This window comes from Lasioglossum baleicum, chromosome 3 (assembly GCF_051020765.1).
Source record: "Lasioglossum baleicum chromosome 3, iyLasBale1, whole genome shotgun sequence".
Taxonomy (NCBI): domain Eukaryota; kingdom Metazoa; phylum Arthropoda; class Insecta; order Hymenoptera; family Halictidae; genus Lasioglossum; species Lasioglossum baleicum.
In genome coordinates, this window is record NC_134931.1 from 8,057,774 (window position 1) to 8,073,867 (window position 16,094).

At 34.0% G+C, this 16,094-nt stretch overlaps 4 protein-coding genes across 5 annotated transcripts; 2 read left to right on the forward strand and 2 right to left on the reverse strand.

The window, feature by feature from the left end:
• Positions 1–1,095: 1,095 nt before the first annotated feature.
• Positions 1,096–10,558, forward strand: LOC143207304 (epoxide hydrolase 4). 2 transcript variants are annotated; one of them, XM_076420588.1, is made up of 6 exons: positions 1,096–1,887; positions 2,449–2,573; positions 2,701–2,976; positions 3,048–3,205; positions 3,276–3,530; positions 3,594–10,558. In XM_076420588.1, exons 1-6 carry the CDS (start codon positions 1,675–1,677, stop codon positions 3,770–3,772), a joined length of 1,206 nt encoding a protein of 401 aa, XP_076276703.1. In that variant the 5' UTR covers positions 1,096–1,674; the 3' UTR covers positions 3,773–10,558. The 2 variants fall into 2 exon arrangements, with proteins under 2 accessions (XP_076276703.1, XP_076276704.1); XM_076420589.1 differs by lacking the exon at positions 1,096–1,887 and adding an exon at positions 1,932–2,051.
• LOC143207297 (organic cation transporter protein-like) lies at positions 4,488–7,806 on the reverse strand. Its single transcript, XM_076420579.1, has 9 exons — positions 7,667–7,806; positions 6,816–7,099; positions 6,625–6,728; positions 6,320–6,474; positions 6,067–6,235; positions 5,637–5,962; positions 5,121–5,425; positions 4,908–5,044; positions 4,488–4,636 (listed from the first exon to the last, which is right to left on the reverse strand). Exons 1-9 carry the CDS (start codon positions 7,686–7,688, stop codon positions 4,612–4,614), a joined length of 1,527 nt encoding a protein of 508 aa, XP_076276694.1. The 5' UTR covers positions 7,689–7,806; the 3' UTR covers positions 4,488–4,611.
• On the reverse strand, positions 8,028–13,072 carry LOC143207294 (WD repeat and HMG-box DNA-binding protein 1). Its single transcript, XM_076420573.1, has 14 exons — positions 13,056–13,072; positions 12,787–12,968; positions 12,477–12,591; positions 12,235–12,386; positions 11,813–11,921; positions 11,501–11,743; positions 11,212–11,427; positions 10,860–11,144; positions 10,341–10,557; positions 10,033–10,257; positions 9,701–9,921; positions 9,356–9,598; positions 8,554–8,926; positions 8,028–8,490 (listed from the first exon to the last, which is right to left on the reverse strand). The coding sequence occupies exons 2-14, from the start codon at positions 12,861–12,863 to the stop codon at positions 8,147–8,149; spliced, it is 2,820 nt and encodes a 939-aa protein (XP_076276688.1). The 5' UTR covers positions 12,864–12,968; positions 13,056–13,072; the 3' UTR covers positions 8,028–8,146.
• A 1,065-nt stretch (positions 13,073–14,137) lies between these two features.
• Positions 14,138–15,428, forward strand: Tom20 (translocase of outer membrane 20). The gene is made up of 4 exons (XM_076420606.1): positions 14,138–14,365; positions 14,905–14,996; positions 15,080–15,253; positions 15,328–15,428. The coding sequence occupies exons 1-4, from the start codon at positions 14,239–14,241 to the stop codon at positions 15,370–15,372; spliced, it is 438 nt and encodes a 145-aa protein (XP_076276721.1). The 5' UTR covers positions 14,138–14,238; the 3' UTR covers positions 15,373–15,428.
• The last annotated feature ends 666 nt before the right edge of the window (positions 15,429–16,094 follow it).

Below are 16,094 nucleotides of genomic sequence, written 5' to 3' on the forward strand. Positions count from 1 at the left end.
GTAGTTTTCTATATAAACGAGTCTGAATACACAATATTTAAAATACAATGGCTAAGTGAATTTCATTCTGAATTATATTACTTGTCAATGTATTTTATTTTGAATGTAATTAACACACGCCATATACTAATCTATTTAGGAATTTCTTATCATAAATTTTTCGATGCTGAATCGATTCAATAGCTTGATAGCTGATGGCACACTTTCACCACTAGCACACAGTTATATGTGGCTCTCAATTTCACAATACAAATAATCATAATAAAATTTATTTTATGTTAATGCATGCATAAGTAAAATTTGTATTTATTGACTATGATAATAATATAAACGTCAATTAAATCCATAATTTCGATTTTTAATACTAGTAATTTAAATATTCCAATGATTTTTCGAAGTATAACCAGTGTTTGAAACAGCAGAAAAGGCTTTTTTAAAGTTTCCATAAAATATTACTGCGACAGGATATATGTTCTAATTTTAATAAAATTGAAAAATCGTCATACATATAACAGATTTGAGGAAAACGCCGAACGGAATGCTGCTGCCATCGGACAACAGAAATAAGGTAAAAAAAGTAAAAACGTGCCACAGTCGGTACCATAGACACCGACGACACCGACGAAATACTGTCAACTTCTGCTGCCAATGCCACTATTGCGGCAGAGACTAATCGCAGTTAGTTGCGGAAGAACTCTGGTTGCGGAAACCAATGAATACGAAATTGTTCCACGTCCGCGGAAACAGATGAATATGAAGTCGCCATTCCCCCATTCTTTGTTTCGTCTCTGTTGTGCATGTGACCTCAATGAGCTATCCTCAATTTCCCTTAATTTCCCCGGTCTGGCGACACTGGTTCCACGGTTTTCTGCCGCCAATCTGCCGCCAATATAGCGGCAGTTTGCTTACTGAGTAAATATGTATTATGTACATGAATTTTCCTACAGGCTATCTAAAATCCGTAGCATGTATACATGCTACGGAAATTGAAAATAATTGGAATATACATAATGATTTGTATCATCCAGGCTATAAAAATCTGATATCTCGTCGAGTAAGTATACAGTAAGTAGTAATCGTATCATTTTCTCTATAATCATATCCGGGAGTAAATAGTCAGCAACACCGCATTACGTGCGTCTCGCAATAATTCATCAACGAGAAACATATGACAAGATCAAAGTACAAATCCAAATCTCGTTATAAATGATTCATCATTCCTGGAGGGGCTTATTATGTATAGATGTTCTAACACTTTCGTGAAATAGAAATTCGGGGTACCCAGCACCTGATCATGGCAGAGTCATGGACGTATATTTTGACGTTGCATATAGATCGCGATAAAAAGATTCGTCGCAGCTGATAATGACCTCTGGCGATCGTATGTATACTCAGCCGCGAGTCTTAATCAGTAATTCAGCGGCAGTTTTGACGAAAACTTACGATTTCGGATCTATACATGCTTAATTAACCTCGTGAACCATATTGATCCGTATCATTGACGAAACGCGTTTGATCTTTCTATTCGTGACGAAGCACACGTGCTCTTCGAAAAAAGTGAGTGCATGTGCACGTGAATTACAATAAATCTCTTAGTGTTGTGAACGGTGTGCTATTTAGTTCAACGAGAAGTATTTAAAATTAAAAAATTTTGATCTCGTTTTATAAGTAACTATGTTTACAAACGATAAGATCGTGCAGATATCTACGTGGGAAATAATTAAATTACATTTCCTGTCGTTTGTGTACGGTTTATATTTAATAGTGAAACGGTTTCTAAAATGGGCCTGGGACCCGAAAAAGTTCTTCATGATGCAACAGAGAGATAAACCGCCGCCGTGTCTAGTCGATAACAACTTGGGAACGCATTCTTACGTGAAAATCAAGGTAATGTTTCATCGAGATAATGTTCATTCCAGAAACTGTGCGACAGATAGTTATACTTCGATGTGACAGCAATCCAAAAATACTGTAAAATACTCGACCTCTGATAAACTCTTCGCGCACAACGTAACCGCCCAATGCATTATGCACACGTCCGTATTCAATCGGTAGGGGTGATTGTAATGTTTCTTTTGTCGCGGATGCTGCATCGATTTTATTTCTTTAGATCTAGATAAAGATCGTACTTATCGTATAATAACGAGCTCTTAAATCGAAATAAAATTTTTTTGTCAATATTTATAAGAATTGCAGTAAATATACACACACAATAAATATTTTACATACATTTTTTTTTGCAAGGAAAAGGACAAAAACGTTCTAATCGTAACTGTAAACAAAATAATACTTGAAGGAATTAATTAACAATTGTTCGTAAAATGACGGTTTTGAACATTTTTTATTTAGAGGAAAGAAACATATTCCGAATTTAATCATGTTTGTATTGCCATCGCATAATAGGCAGTAATTAACAAAAAAATAAAATATAATTTCTTCCTCATTTAGGGTGTGAAATTTCACTATGTGGAGGCTGGAAATAAAGATAAACCACTTGTATTGCTTCTGCATGGATTTCCTGACTGCTGGTTGTCTTGGAGAGAACAAATACCATGCCTTGCTGAACATTTTAGGTACAATGTGCCCCAACGGGCTTGCCATAACAATGTGGTAGCTCTACTTAATTATCAGAGATCGGAGCAGCCTCCTTATTGCAGCAGATCTTTAAATTATATTTAAATAAACAACTTTGTTATTCAGAGTAGTGGCAATAGATTTAAAGGGATTCGGCGACAGTGATAAACCATCAACTAAACGTTCCTACAGACTAGAAGTTCTAGTTGAGGAGTTAAAACAATTTATTTTATCGCTCGGAGTAAAGCAATGCAGTATAATTGGTCATGGCCTAGGAGGACTGTTAGGCTGGTACATGGTGGCCTTATACGAGGATATGATCTACAAATTTATTGCAATATCAAGTCCTCATCCGAATTTTTACTGGAACAGATTGCCTGGAGACTCTGTATTTGACTCAAAGTACATACAATATATGAATTTTTATTTGTTTTATTGATTATATTTAGTTTCTGATTAACATTATTTCACAGATGGATACACTTCAGTAGATTACCATTCCTCCCAGAAATTGATGCTCTCAAAGAAGATTTATCTATTATAAATGATACCTTCCAACATCTTCAAGTAAATCAAACGAGTACTGAAAAGAATTATGTGGAAGCATACAAATATACATTCAGCAGGAAAGGTAAATATTAGGTCGTGTCAATTGTACAACTGTAAATATATGAAATTATAATTATCACTATTTCCTACAGAGGATTGGACAGGTGCAATTAACTATTACAGAAATCTCCCTTTCACAAGGCTTAACACACAGTCCAATGAACCGATTTCAATCAAAGTATTGCTTATCATTGGAAACATAGATCCTCTGGTATCGATAGAAAATATTGTACAAAGCTCTGAATATGTAGAAAAATTTCATGTGAAGGTAGTGTCTGGAGCAAAACACTTTCCGCACCAACAAAAACCAGATGTAGTAAACAAAGCAATTCTAAAGTTTCTTATAGGTCAGTTAATTGCATATTGTAATTAAATTGTTTTAGATAAATAGTAAAAGATTTATGTTTTAGGTACAACAAATACTATCGAAAAAACACCAACTAAGAGCATCATGACCTCGTGGTTGGGATCTTTAAGTAACACTGTGAAGTATGGTAATCATATGATTGATACTGTACAAAAGAAAACTAGTGATGTAGTAAATGGCTTACCTAGTAAAGTATTTTATATGGGCCATACTACAAATTGATATTTTAGGAAAGATAATTCATGACACTTGGATTTTTGTTTCTGTAAATAATAATTTGGACTCCAACGTTCATAGTTGTTCAACTTTTAAGTCCTGGACACACTATTGGACACAGTAACAAATCTAGAACTGTCCAGGACAATGCCGAACTCTACTACAAAGGTTTTGTAGTAACATTCATTAGTACAGTGATACAAAGAAGAAGAATATCCATTTAAACTGCAAAGGCTGATTTGTCACTATTTATTTTTGTGTGTTTTAAGCAGATAATTAGTTAGTACATTTTTTGTACTAACGTATGTATATTTTTTTACTGACCAGTTAACAATGTACATATTCTTTCGATTTAGTTTTAAATCATTTAAAGATCTGTCTTCGTATGCAACAAAACAAATATATAAACATAGTACGAATATAGTTCTTAGTGAAGGCAGCATAAAATGATCTCTTATAAATAATTATATATTACATTTAGTAAGACTGTAAATATTCCAGGAAACTATAGCGTAAACATATTGTACATTTACCCATTAATTACAAAAACAGACTTCATGTTTTTTAAAATATAATATTATTACATACAAATATATTGTTATGCTCAAGTATAATAAGTCTAATTCTTGAGATTTGATATAAATGAATAAAACTAATCTCTTGTGTTCGAAAATTTTTCTGTTTTCGCAGTAGTTGTACGGGAGAAGTGAGTAATGATTAATTAATTTTTTTTAATTTTATTATTAACGAGCTCTTTTTGAATGTATATCATAAAAAATATCTACTTATTAGATGGAAGGTTTCAATGTTTCATTTCTTCTTCTCCAAGCTTCTTCTTATCACTTTCATGTATTTCTTCTATTCTTTTTCCTAGAATACATCGTAACACTTGTGATATACTGTTGCAAAATAGTGAAATTGTTATGATTAGATTGCGAATTTATATGCAAAACAAAACTTGTCTGCATTCATTCCAACATACAGAACTGACATATACATTTATTTCTTTTCTTAGTCATTTTAATAAGTCCAAGATAATAAAACAGTATTTTTAGATTTTTGAAATATTCTCACTATTTTGATCTACCCATTGTTGTTATAAATGCATCAAATCCACAATTTAATCATTACATATACTCACGTTCCGAAATTTTCACCGTCTTCGATAGTTTCAGGTAATTTGCAGTTCATTGTTTCTGGTAAAAAAAAGCACAATGCAGCGCCAATTAATGGTCCAGTGCCAAATATCACTGGTGGCAACCAGGGTTGGGTTTTTCCCTAAAAGTATGAAAGTATAAAGATAATAAATCGTTCAGATAAATGACACGCATCAAGAGCACACAGAAAACGTTACCATAGTAGCTATGTAGGGTGCGATCATGCTTCCAGTTCTTGCACAAACACTTCCTAATCCAATACCAGCGTTTCTAATTACGGTTGGGAACGCTTCGCTGCTATATAGGTACACGGTCGGAAAACTGAGTGCCATTCCTGCAAGACCTAGAGTCGCTAGACATAATGTCAAGGTAGAATCTGATATTACAGTTAGCAAGATCAGGCTTATGCCTGACAAAATATTGCCGCTTATTAAAATCCTTAAGCGTGATACACGCGATATCAGAAAAAGGAGTATTACAGTTCCAGGCAGTTCTACAGCAGCTAGAAAAGATATATACTCTCTTTAATTAATAGTTTCTTTGACTGTCGCGACTTTACGAATTATTAAAAATATTTATTTCTGTGGATATGTATTATTTTTTTAAAAAATGACAAAATTTGGATAAACGCAATCTCGTCATTTTTATACAGTAATATACGTTTAGTGCTCCGTAAACCTAGCGTTAAATATATGAGTAACTATATAATTTACCTGATACAGCAACGTTCACAAAAATGTTGCCATCAAGGTAGCCCATGTACTGTGACAGCCCAAAGAAGCAACCACCGCAAACGAACCAATTAATACATATACAAATCGTCTTCAGTCTTAAATTCGGAGTCCTAAACAAATGTGTGATACTGTATTTCTCTTCGTCGTGTTTGTTTCTGATTTTGGCAGCAGCTTCATATGTATCAATTGCTGTTTTCACATTCTCTATAGGTATCTTATTTCTATTAGCTGCTTTAAGCAAGATATGCTCTGCTTCTGATAGTTTGCCAACTGCAAGTAACCACCTTGGTGATTCAGGAATAATCCTATGATGAATGAAAAGTCACTAAAAATAATCTGATTTTATCAGAATAGCTGACTTATAATGCTGACCATTACCAATTTTGATAATATTATCAATTTTACATACCAGTAGTATGATAACAAGAAGATAGAAGGTATAGAAACTGCCATTTGGAATCCGTCCCATGTGCGGGTTAAATAAGAAATTAAAGGGTTCATTAAATAGCCTACCAAGAATGGCACATGAAAGAGTACCGACAAAATTGAACGCCATTCAACTCCCGCAATCTCCATGACTGCAATCAATTTAATAGTATATTTTACAATACGTTGAAAGCAGTGATAAATACACATGTACTTTGCAAATTATTTATACTTACGCAAAACAAAGCTAACAAGCATAGTGCCACCAGTGGCTACAGCAGAGATAAATTTAAATATTAAAAATAATTCATACCAAGGAACAAATGCACTCATAAAACCAGTTATTGACAGCAATGCTATTGCAAGCATCAACGGTTTCTTTCTGCCTATTCTGGAAAGAAATTTCCATGCATTGTGAATACATTCATGATATTGTATTAGGTCAGTGCAGAAGTTCGCGCCCGATTCCTTTCGCACGATATCTGCACTGACCTATGCTAATATACACTTTTTAATTGTCTTGTAATAACGAACAACATACCGATCAGCCATTATACTGAATACTAAGTTACCAACAAGGACTCCAAACATCGTGCAAGTCTGCGCAAAATTTGCTAGTTGTTCTCTATCGCAGACTAAGTCCCACTGAAAAAGTGGGAATTAAAAATGTTTTTTAAATCATATTCATCGACTTAAATTCAAACGATATAAAAGGACTAACATTCAACTCACTTGAGTTATAATGCTCTCTTTAAATATACGTTTGTCGTATTTAAAGCTTGTACACTTTTCCATAGTACTGTTCCCGGTATCTACGTAGCATTTCATTATTGTAGATTCATTGGTTGCTGATATTGGTGCAGAACAGGAAAAATTAGTTGGAGGTGCGAGAAATACTATTGATAGCTGATGCCATGCAACTGGAAATTTTACAAGAGAAAGTGCTACAGCTATCACAATATGCCATGGGCCCATGGCACCCATTGCATTTTGTATGACATCCACGAATGAATGTTCTGAAATAATTTTTATTTAATTAATATTAAATTTTTATAATGTCCCGGACTAATATAAATATTATTAATTAATTAACTTTGATAACTATTACCAAAACAATAGTAAAAATTATTATAAAATCATAAAATGAATTAGTATAGAATATATTTTTCTCATATTACAAATCTTGTTTGTGAATTTGAAATATTACTCGAAAATTATACATAAAAAATATTATTTACTAAAATATACTCGGCCTACTGAATTGCGTATGCTATTCTTAACGTCTTAAAGTGCGAAGTTTTGTATAATTGTAGGAAAGTTTTAGTTGCGTGACATAATTTAATATTTTCTATGAAATTCAGTGGCGCTTGAGATAGACAGTTGTAATTATTAATCCCATTATTTTTAATCTCCGTGCCATCATGAACTTTAAACTTAAACTGGCGTCTCGCATGCGTATCAGCATGACGCAACGGAGACGCGCAATTAGTGCCGCAAACTTGAATGTATATTTAGACTTGGTCCCGATTTCGAATGCTAATACGAGCTAAATATATAGAACTACGCGAAGTATATCAACTTACCTTTCAACGCCATTTGAAGCATTATATCCGCGTATTTTTATTGTAACTTTTTTCGATCTGTGCAGTGATTTCCACCACAATATACACAATGTCCCCGGGTATTAGGAATTTTCTGCAACTTTTGCGTTGAGTGATTTAACTAAGACTAAGACGAGATGAAACTGCTCTCTTTATCTGTTTTATCGATCTATCGCGACACATATACAAAGTGGAAAATACCCAAAAGAATATCTACTTTATCGATCTCTTTAACGATCACACAATATTGTAAACACAATCCACATTTTCCACAAATATTTCAACGTAATCCTTACAATAGCGCATATCATTAAATTATAAATACAAGTAAATAATACCCCTGTTAAAAGACAGTATTGTTTATTTGTATAACATAGTAAAAGCAACCGAAGTTACGCAAAATAATAAATAACCTTAGTTACATAAAAATATAAAAGTATTTTCTATTTTCTGAGGTAGCAATCAGCCGAAAGCGAATGAGCTAAGAGTTTTACTGGAAGATCTCTTCGGTTTGTTTTGTTCGTCGTCAGGACTTAACTTTCTTTTCTTAGACTCTGTGGGTTCTATAGTACCGTTCTTTTTTGGTGTCACATCCGTTTCCTTGTACCTTGCCAATGCCTGTTTCGTTAAATCGGCAGGACTCAATTCGGGAAATTCTTCTTGCAAACTTTTCTTGTTCTTTGCATACCAACTGATAAACGTTTCCTTTTTCGGACCATCTTTCGTTTCCTTCGTTTTTGATTTCGGAAGGATGGGTGCCAATAATTTTTGTGGCTTTTCTGGAGTGATTTCTAGTCCAGCTAGACCTGCAGGTTAAAATTGATTGAATGTTACGAAAAATAATAATAAAAGTATTAAAAACACAATACCTTTATTCGAAGGCGAGTTTCCACTTTTCAAAAATGGATTATTTCTCTTTATCGACAACGCTTCGTTCATGGACAAAGGTTTAATTTCTACATCCGGTTTCTTTTGAATAGCCAATGAAATCGTAGATTCTTCAAACTCATCATTCTGGACTTCATCCTCGCTTTTACTTTCCTCTATATCGTTATCATTAGTGACCTCTTGTTCCTTTTCTTTTTCTTCTTCTTTTACGTCGGCGATAGACTCCAGTTTATTCGACAAAGCCATTTTGTTCATTCTTCTCGCATACTTGATTGCCAATTCTATCACTTTCCCGGAAGCAATTTCTTTGCATAGTTCCACTGCTCGGTATTCCAAATTGCTTCTGCAAGCAAGCTGATCGAATAGAACTGATTAGTGCAAATATCTGTTAGTTATTGATACCTGGCCCTTTAAACTCGAAGCTGTTTTAACTCGAAAACTAAGATATTTCTTCTGATCCAGAATATTTCCACTGTATATGATTTACTTCCTCTTATACATATGAAGTTTATCACTATCATTCATACTTATAACTAGACTACGAATCGTGATGCAAAATAAAAATACTCTGTATTCATTGCAAGAGCCCAGTAGGCATTAAATTATTCCTTTAAACGTTTTAACAAGTTGAAAATAGTGTATGCCGTATGGACATTCTTTTCGAATTCTTCAATTTTACTTATAACACTTAAAAAATGTTGTAACTAATGAGAACGCAATTTTTAATAGCGCCTTAGAGTCGCCACTCGAGTGCAAAGGATTAAATATTTAATTTATGTGTACCGCAAATAGAGCCAGCACGGTTTCGTTCTCCTCTGCAGGATTGCTACCCAATTTCCACAGTTTCAATTCTTTCTCCGACTTTTCGCTTTCGAATTCGCATAATGGCGGAAGTAAAGATACTTCAGTTATTACGGGACGTGGTGTAGTCGGTGGATAATGACTTCCTTTACATAAAACACAGCGAGCAATACTCTGCTGCTCGCTGATTCCAATGATGAAATAGTGATCTGCTTTGCCCTTGGACTGTTCAAATTAGACTAGTTAAATACTCAGTAACATGTACAGATGTTTATGACGATCAGATTGCGGATCTTTATGTAAAATAAACACAATGCATGTTCTTACTTGTCTACTCAAGTCGCTAGCAACTTTCCAAAGAGACGATTTCTTATTATATACTCTAAGAACATCATCAGCATCCATGATGGCAGGAGATCCAAGGTCGGACAGTCCTATCCACATAAGTTCTGATGAAGGAGACAGTGGAAGAGACAATCTTCGACTGTATAAAGTTAGGCCACGAATTTGAATCCATAGTAAGTTCATATTTTGATCACCGGATGCACCTGTTGCAATATTTCTATTATATTACAAAATTGTTTGATAGTCTTAGATCAGTGCAGAAGTTCGTGCCCGATTAATACAAGGAAGAGATTAATAGATAATCAGTAGTATACCTATTCCATTATGGTAAGCAATTACTAGAGCATTTCTAAACCCATTCATTGCGACCACAGGACCTGGTAAAGATATGATTTCACGTTGCGTGCCTCCCACTGTAAAAAGCCTTAAATTCCGTTTCGATGTTGCTAGTGCAACGAACGTATCGCCAGCGGCAACACAACATCCTTCTTCATCTTCTGGAAGGTCCAAGAACCATTCTTTGTTCCCAGAACCCCAACCTGTTTTTAAATTGTAATAATGCTTAATTAAAGTTACTAAATGATAATAGTTGCTTTTTTTATATTTAAAATATAATACTAACCCTGTAATGCTATCACAACGAGTTTACTTTGCGTATCACTACTCGAGGGACAATTCAATACGAGTGCATGTGGCGATAAAGCTGCTATAGTATGTCTTAAATAATTATTAATGTGCATGCTACGATGAATTGTAGCGTCATGAAATTCAACCTCGATACTAGATTCATCCCCATCTTCGCCGGTAAAACATCTCACCATGCCAGTATCATTCCAAACCTATTAAACATTCATACATAGTAAATATATTCCAGTTCCCTCTATTATCTTAACAATTTATTTACCGGATTTTCAATCATTGCGCTGTATCAAAAGGAAGCTTAGAGCTCATATTTTATATAATAATCCTAAGGAAAACTATTAGATTACTGGAAGTGAGTTGTAGGTTCATGATTGAAATTGTTATTACTATTGAAGGAGCTATTAAAAAGGCCTCAGCCATGGACCAGACTTTCAAAAACTAGGATATAATCACCGGTAAATAATGTGTTGACGTAAATTAATATTTGAACATTCGCTACCATAAAACGAGATAATAAATGAGACGGGGATGAACCAGGTTGAAATGGTGGTTGTAAATTAATTGCCGGTCCGAAAATATTTGCTTCTATTTGTTGTTTCACAGATTCTTCATCAGAAAGGCTCTTCTCATCGTCTTCAAGGTTCACGGACGCTTTAATTTTTTCTAAAGATATAACATTTTCTCCGTCATCGTCTTCTTCATCCGGTAAACCAAGATTATCCTCTTTTATATCCCCATTTGTTTCTACCGTTTCTTCATTGCCATTAGGTTTCTCAGAAAATATCTGCATAAATAAAAAACAGACCAAAATAATTTCTGAAGCTTTGAATTACACACATCAATATACGTACCACATCGAGGCATCCTAATTGGCCTAAATGATCGCAAAAAGCAATTTCATCTGATCCATCGAGATTCCAAGCCAGTGATGTGATTTTAGTATTCTGCTGATGCTCAATATACCCAATTAAACCTTTCGTTCTTGCATTCCAAACAATTATCTCGCCGTTTACAGTGCTCGCAGCAATGTACATACCACATTCAGAATATTTACAAATACTAATTTCCTATATTGTGAACAATAAACATTAGAAGATGCTATATAGGCTTTTAAATAGGAAATTCAAATGTACAACTCACACTTTTTATATTAATACATTTTAAATGAAACAACTCCTTCCAAGAAGCTCTTTCTACTACAACTACATCTTTCATATGTGGATATGCAAGACAACTTCCATCTGTAGATTGAAAGGAAGGAGTACAATATGCTTTCGCTGTGAAAAATGAATTACATTTGGGTACAATGTTATTCCAAACATTGGCAACACGTTTCTCTTTAATATTCCACACTCTTATCGATCCATCTGCACTTGACGACGCCTAAATATAAAATTACATTTATCAACTGCTGCTGCTTCATTCAAAAGTTAATTATAAAATATACTTTACCACAAACTCTTCTTTAGGATCCAACGATAAACCCAATATTGGTGCTTCATGACCAAAGAGCTCTGTGTTATCTGATGTAGTGATGTCCGTAACATGTATCCTCATGTCACTATAATTTACATTGTACATAAGATAATTTATAAATCTTATATGTTAACACCTTATCTACCAGAAGCCTATTAATAGGCTTTTTAATATTTGAAATCTCCTCTTTTATATTACAATCCTGAATAAAATTGTTAGAGTACATTATTAGGGATGAGTTGTTGGTTCACGATTAAAACTCCTGCTACTGTAGAAAGAGCAATTAAAAAATCCTTAGCCATGGACCATAGACTTTTAAAAATTATGAGATAATCGCAGGTAGATAATGTGTTAATATATTGCTGTAAAAATACAAAAGATTTGTGTGTACTATATACCATGATCCTGATATTATAATATTACTGTTTTTCGTTGTTGCTAATGCTGATACAGGTGCTGAAAATCTAGTAACTATTCCTTCCTTTTCAAGGTCAGGATAGTTGAGTATTTGAACCGTATTATTATCATTACCAACAAATATTTTTCCATTCTAAAACAAAAGAAAATTATGAAAATATAAATATCAATAACATGTGCAATGTACATTGTGATTAGTATTATTTATATATTTTTTCTGCACCTTTGATATTACTGATATAGCTTGTTCTGAAACACAACTTGCAGCCGGGTCATCGTCCATTAAATTTAACCAGGATCGAACATCTCCATCGGATCCACAAGTAACGAGGCCTTTCCTAGATCACAAAATGTATTTACAATATTTTTTAAACTTGTTATAAATTCTGTTCCATCTCAAAAAGAAAAGAATAAATGAAAAGAGCGTGACTTTGATTAAAACAATGTTTGAACGAATTCTACTGTTTCTTGTAAATTAAATTCGTGTGCAACAGTGCAACAGTCGTTAACAATGTGTTTTAAATGTTTCTTACTTTTCACCGGTAAAATAACAAACACCCGTGTGTCCCTCCGGATGTGCATAACGCATAGGTTTCTTTATTAGTGGCATTTTATGATATATTTATATAACAAGTTCTTCTTCAACAATTTGCTGGCTTCCTCATTACGAACTCGCGATCCTTTGTACACATACTTTGGCGCGCATTCTTGATCACTGACAATCACATTAGACCAAACGATCAAACATGTTATCTATAACTACAAAGAATAATAGAAGCGAAACTTCTATCCGAATCCGAACCTTTATTTGTGTCTTTGAGATTTTGTACCTATACATTGCTATACATCAATCAACATCAATACATATTTAGGAACAGTGTTGCCATGCAATATCCAGCAAAATCTTTGTCTTTTACATTGTTCATAAAGATGAAAAAGGATAAATGAGACTCAATCAGACTCAATGAGACTGCATGCGAGAAACAGCGAGAAATTTGAAACGTTGCAAATCGCGGGAATTAATATTTGAAAAGAAATATGGTAGAAAACACTATTTCTTGGACTAAGTATTACCAGTATTACCAAGTATTACTGAAAGTGTTATTTTTATTGAGTCGCAAATAGTTAGAAGGCAAAATGTATATAAATCAGTGGTAGACACGGTAGGGGCACCGAATAGGGGGCCCACTTTTGTAGGGTCACGTAACCCCAGGGGTGCCCAGACGGGACACCTTTTTTCGCGCATGCGCGTCCAAATTGTCCAAAACAGTAACGTATCTATGATGAGGCGATGATGTAGCAGAGCCCTGAAGCAGCTATAGCGGCGGGAATGTACCGATATAATTGACGGGACGCACAGTGGTCCAAATTGACGACTTAGGAGTGCAAAAGTCAAACAACCAAACATGTAGTAGGCTCCATGGAGATCATATCAATTTCTTAAAATTCTGCATGGCGCTCGAGGTGCCACATTTCCTCGAGAAGCGTATGTACTTTACTGAGGCTGAAAATGCCGCGCATGCGCGAAAAAAGGTGTCCCGTCTGGGCACAACCATGGCACATGGCTGCACTGGCACAACATACCATTGCAATCATTTCGCCTATTTTCATACTGCACTTATATATATGTGTGTGTGTGTGTGTGTGTGTGTGTATGTGTGCGCGGGGCGGTCAAATAAATCGATGATACAATATATAAAAATGTAACATTGTATTGACAGAACGTCTCATAGATCTTATAAATAAAACGCTTGTACAAATTTAAATACAATAATAATATAAAATTTCTCCAAACGCGCGCGCGAGTCATCGATCTAGGGAATTTGCGAGTATTATGGCATCGTTCTGGAGCACATGATCAAATTCTGATTCTGTTACTCAGTTCTGTGCGTTTGATAGCAGACGCAGCCTTTTCTAGGGTGGCCGAAGGTGCAATGTGGAGTTTGTAAATTTCATCATTATAAGATTTAAATTTATATATTAGAATGACGATGATTTCGAAGGCTGCAATGGGTATTGCTGTTGGCATAGCTGGACTATTCGTTGGATATTGCTTTTATTTTGACCAAAAGCGTCGCAGTGATCCAGATTTCAAAAAGAAATTGCGTGAACGTAAGTCAAGGAATCATCTCCTCAATCGTTAGAAACGCTTTTGGGCCATGTGCATGTTTGTGAATGTTAATTTCGTTCGAAGACAGTGACCGTGTATTTAGGAGTGTGATTGTCAGTACGAATCGATCGATTTCTCTCAGAATATTATGTTTTTGTTTAACCAAATTTTCCGACTCAAATATATAGTTAATGCTCCAAAATTTTAATGTTATTATATTGGAGTATAGTTTATTTATTTATGTACGAGAGAAGATTAATGTTTATTTTATTAGTATTATTTATTTGTATTTAGTTCTTTCCTTTCAGCACCGAACAGCTTTACAATTTCTCTTGTAATTCTAATCTTATATCCTATTTTCTCACCCCGCTTTCTCTTTTCATTCTTTGCTTTTTGCTATTTCCTATTCCTATACTTTTGTACATTCGCTCTGTACGTTACTCATATGTCTAATTATCTCTATTTAAATTTACATTGCTCTTTTCTATCCTTGTTTACTATTCTACGAGAAGGTTAATGTTATCATTTTCTATTTATATAGGAAGAAAGATTAGGAAGCAGGCTCAAAAAGCTAGTTCAAGACTTCCTGATATGAAAGATCACGAAGGTGTACAAAGATTTTTCATACAAGAAGTCAGTACAAAATATATGATATTGATAATTTCGAATTACATATTAAGCATTTGTACTTAATCTATAATGTTATTGTTTCACAGATTCAACTTGGAGAAGAGAAACTTATGTATGGCGATGTGGATGGTGGAGTTGTACATTTATCTAATGCAGTTGCAATCTGTGGTCAACCAACCCAATTGTTACAAGTTCTTCAAAAGACACTGCCACCACAAGTTTTCCACCTTGTACTTCAACGATTACCTTCTGTCGGTCAGGTATGTATTTCGTTTCAACATTTCGGGTTTGGTAAGGATAGTAGGAGTATTTGGTGTTTCGCTTATTGTTACAGAGACTAGTATCGCAAACTGGAATGGCCGAAGAAGACGTTGAATAAAACAATATATAAATTGCGTTGAGTATTTCAAAATAAAATTTAACAATTAGTAGAAAGTGTATGCTTCTTTTGATAACGTAGACATTTGTGTGGTTTCGATTTGGTCAATCCTGTTAAATGTATGTCTCTCTTTCTCCTTGATTGAACTTCCATGCTCCTTAATGATTGTATATCAATTAAAAATACGATATATTTATACTCATATAAATTTCTAATGGAAAGAACTTTTGTATTAATTTGTTAAAATATAAGGTCTTCATTCGAAAATTACATGTAATGTTAGCCACTCAAACATTTTGACTGCCACAATGACTACTACCATCATTTACCAAATGAAATCAATGTTTTAGTTGACATGGCAGCCAAATATATACCATAGTACACTTAAAACATAGATGAATTTCTATTCACACAGCAATTTCTTTATGTCCTTACTACGTTGAATTGTTAAAAAAAACAAACAAAACTGATCGTACTAAGGGTTCCACAAATTTACAAAATGCAAAAATAAAACAACTAATTGAGGAGAATAACGATTAATTGAATTTTAGAAATTTAGCAATGTATTTCATTTTCTGGAGACCTTACAGATCGTTTACTACATAGGATGTTTGATCCCTTGATAAGGAATTCATGTAAAATGTGATCTTGAAGTCTTGTACTTTTTTCCTGGATGCATTTACAGATAGTTACAAAAGTACTGTTATAAATAAATATATTTT

What these genes read in the sequence shown, in the direction of transcription:
- LOC143207304 (XM_076420588.1), top strand. Translation starts at nt 1,675, where the DNA reads ATGTTTACAAACGATAAGATCGTGCAGATATCTACGTGGGAAATAATT. An exon ending in ATTCTTACGTGAAAATCAAG is followed by an intron (nt 1,888 to 2,448) that starts GTAATGTTTCAT and finishes TTCCTCATTTAG; the next exon opens with GGTGTGAAATTTCACTATGT. An exon ending in GACTCTGTATTTGACTCAAA is followed by an intron (nt 2,977 to 3,047) that starts GTACATACAATA and finishes ATTATTTCACAG; the next exon opens with ATGGATACACTTCAGTAGAT.
- LOC143207297 (XM_076420579.1), bottom strand. Translation starts at nt 7,688, where the DNA reads ATGCTTCAAATGGCGTTGAAAG. An exon ending in AAGAGAGCATTATAACTCAA is followed by an intron (nt 6,729 to 6,815) that starts GTGAGTTGAATG and finishes CCACTTTTTCAG; the next exon opens with TGGGACTTAGTCTGCGATAG. An exon ending in TTCAGTATAATGGCTGATCG is followed by an intron (nt 6,475 to 6,624) that starts GTATGTTGTTCG and finishes ATTTCTTTCCAG; the next exon opens with AATAGGCAGAAAGAAACCGT.
- LOC143207294 (XM_076420573.1), bottom strand. Translation starts at nt 12,863, where the DNA reads ATGCCACTAATAAAGAAACCTATGCGTTATGCACATCCGGAGGGACAC. An exon ending in TGTTATTTTACCGGTGAAAA is followed by an intron (nt 12,592 to 12,786) that starts GTAAGAAACATT and finishes TTTGTGATCTAG; the next exon opens with GAAAGGCCTCGTTACTTGTG. An exon ending in AAACTCGCCTTCGAATAAAG is followed by an intron (nt 8,491 to 8,553) that starts GTATTGTGTTTT and finishes TTTAACCTGCAG; the next exon opens with GTCTAGCTGGACTAGAAATC.
- Tom20 (XM_076420606.1), top strand. Translation starts at nt 14,239, where the DNA reads ATGACGATGATTTCGAAGGCTGCAATGGGTATTGCTGTTGGCATAGCT. An exon ending in CAAAAAGAAATTGCGTGAAC is followed by an intron (nt 14,366 to 14,904) that starts GTAAGTCAAGGA and finishes CTATTTATATAG; the next exon opens with GAAGAAAGATTAGGAAGCAG. An exon ending in AAAGATTTTTCATACAAGAA is followed by an intron (nt 14,997 to 15,079) that starts GTCAGTACAAAA and finishes ATTGTTTCACAG; the next exon opens with ATTCAACTTGGAGAAGAGAA.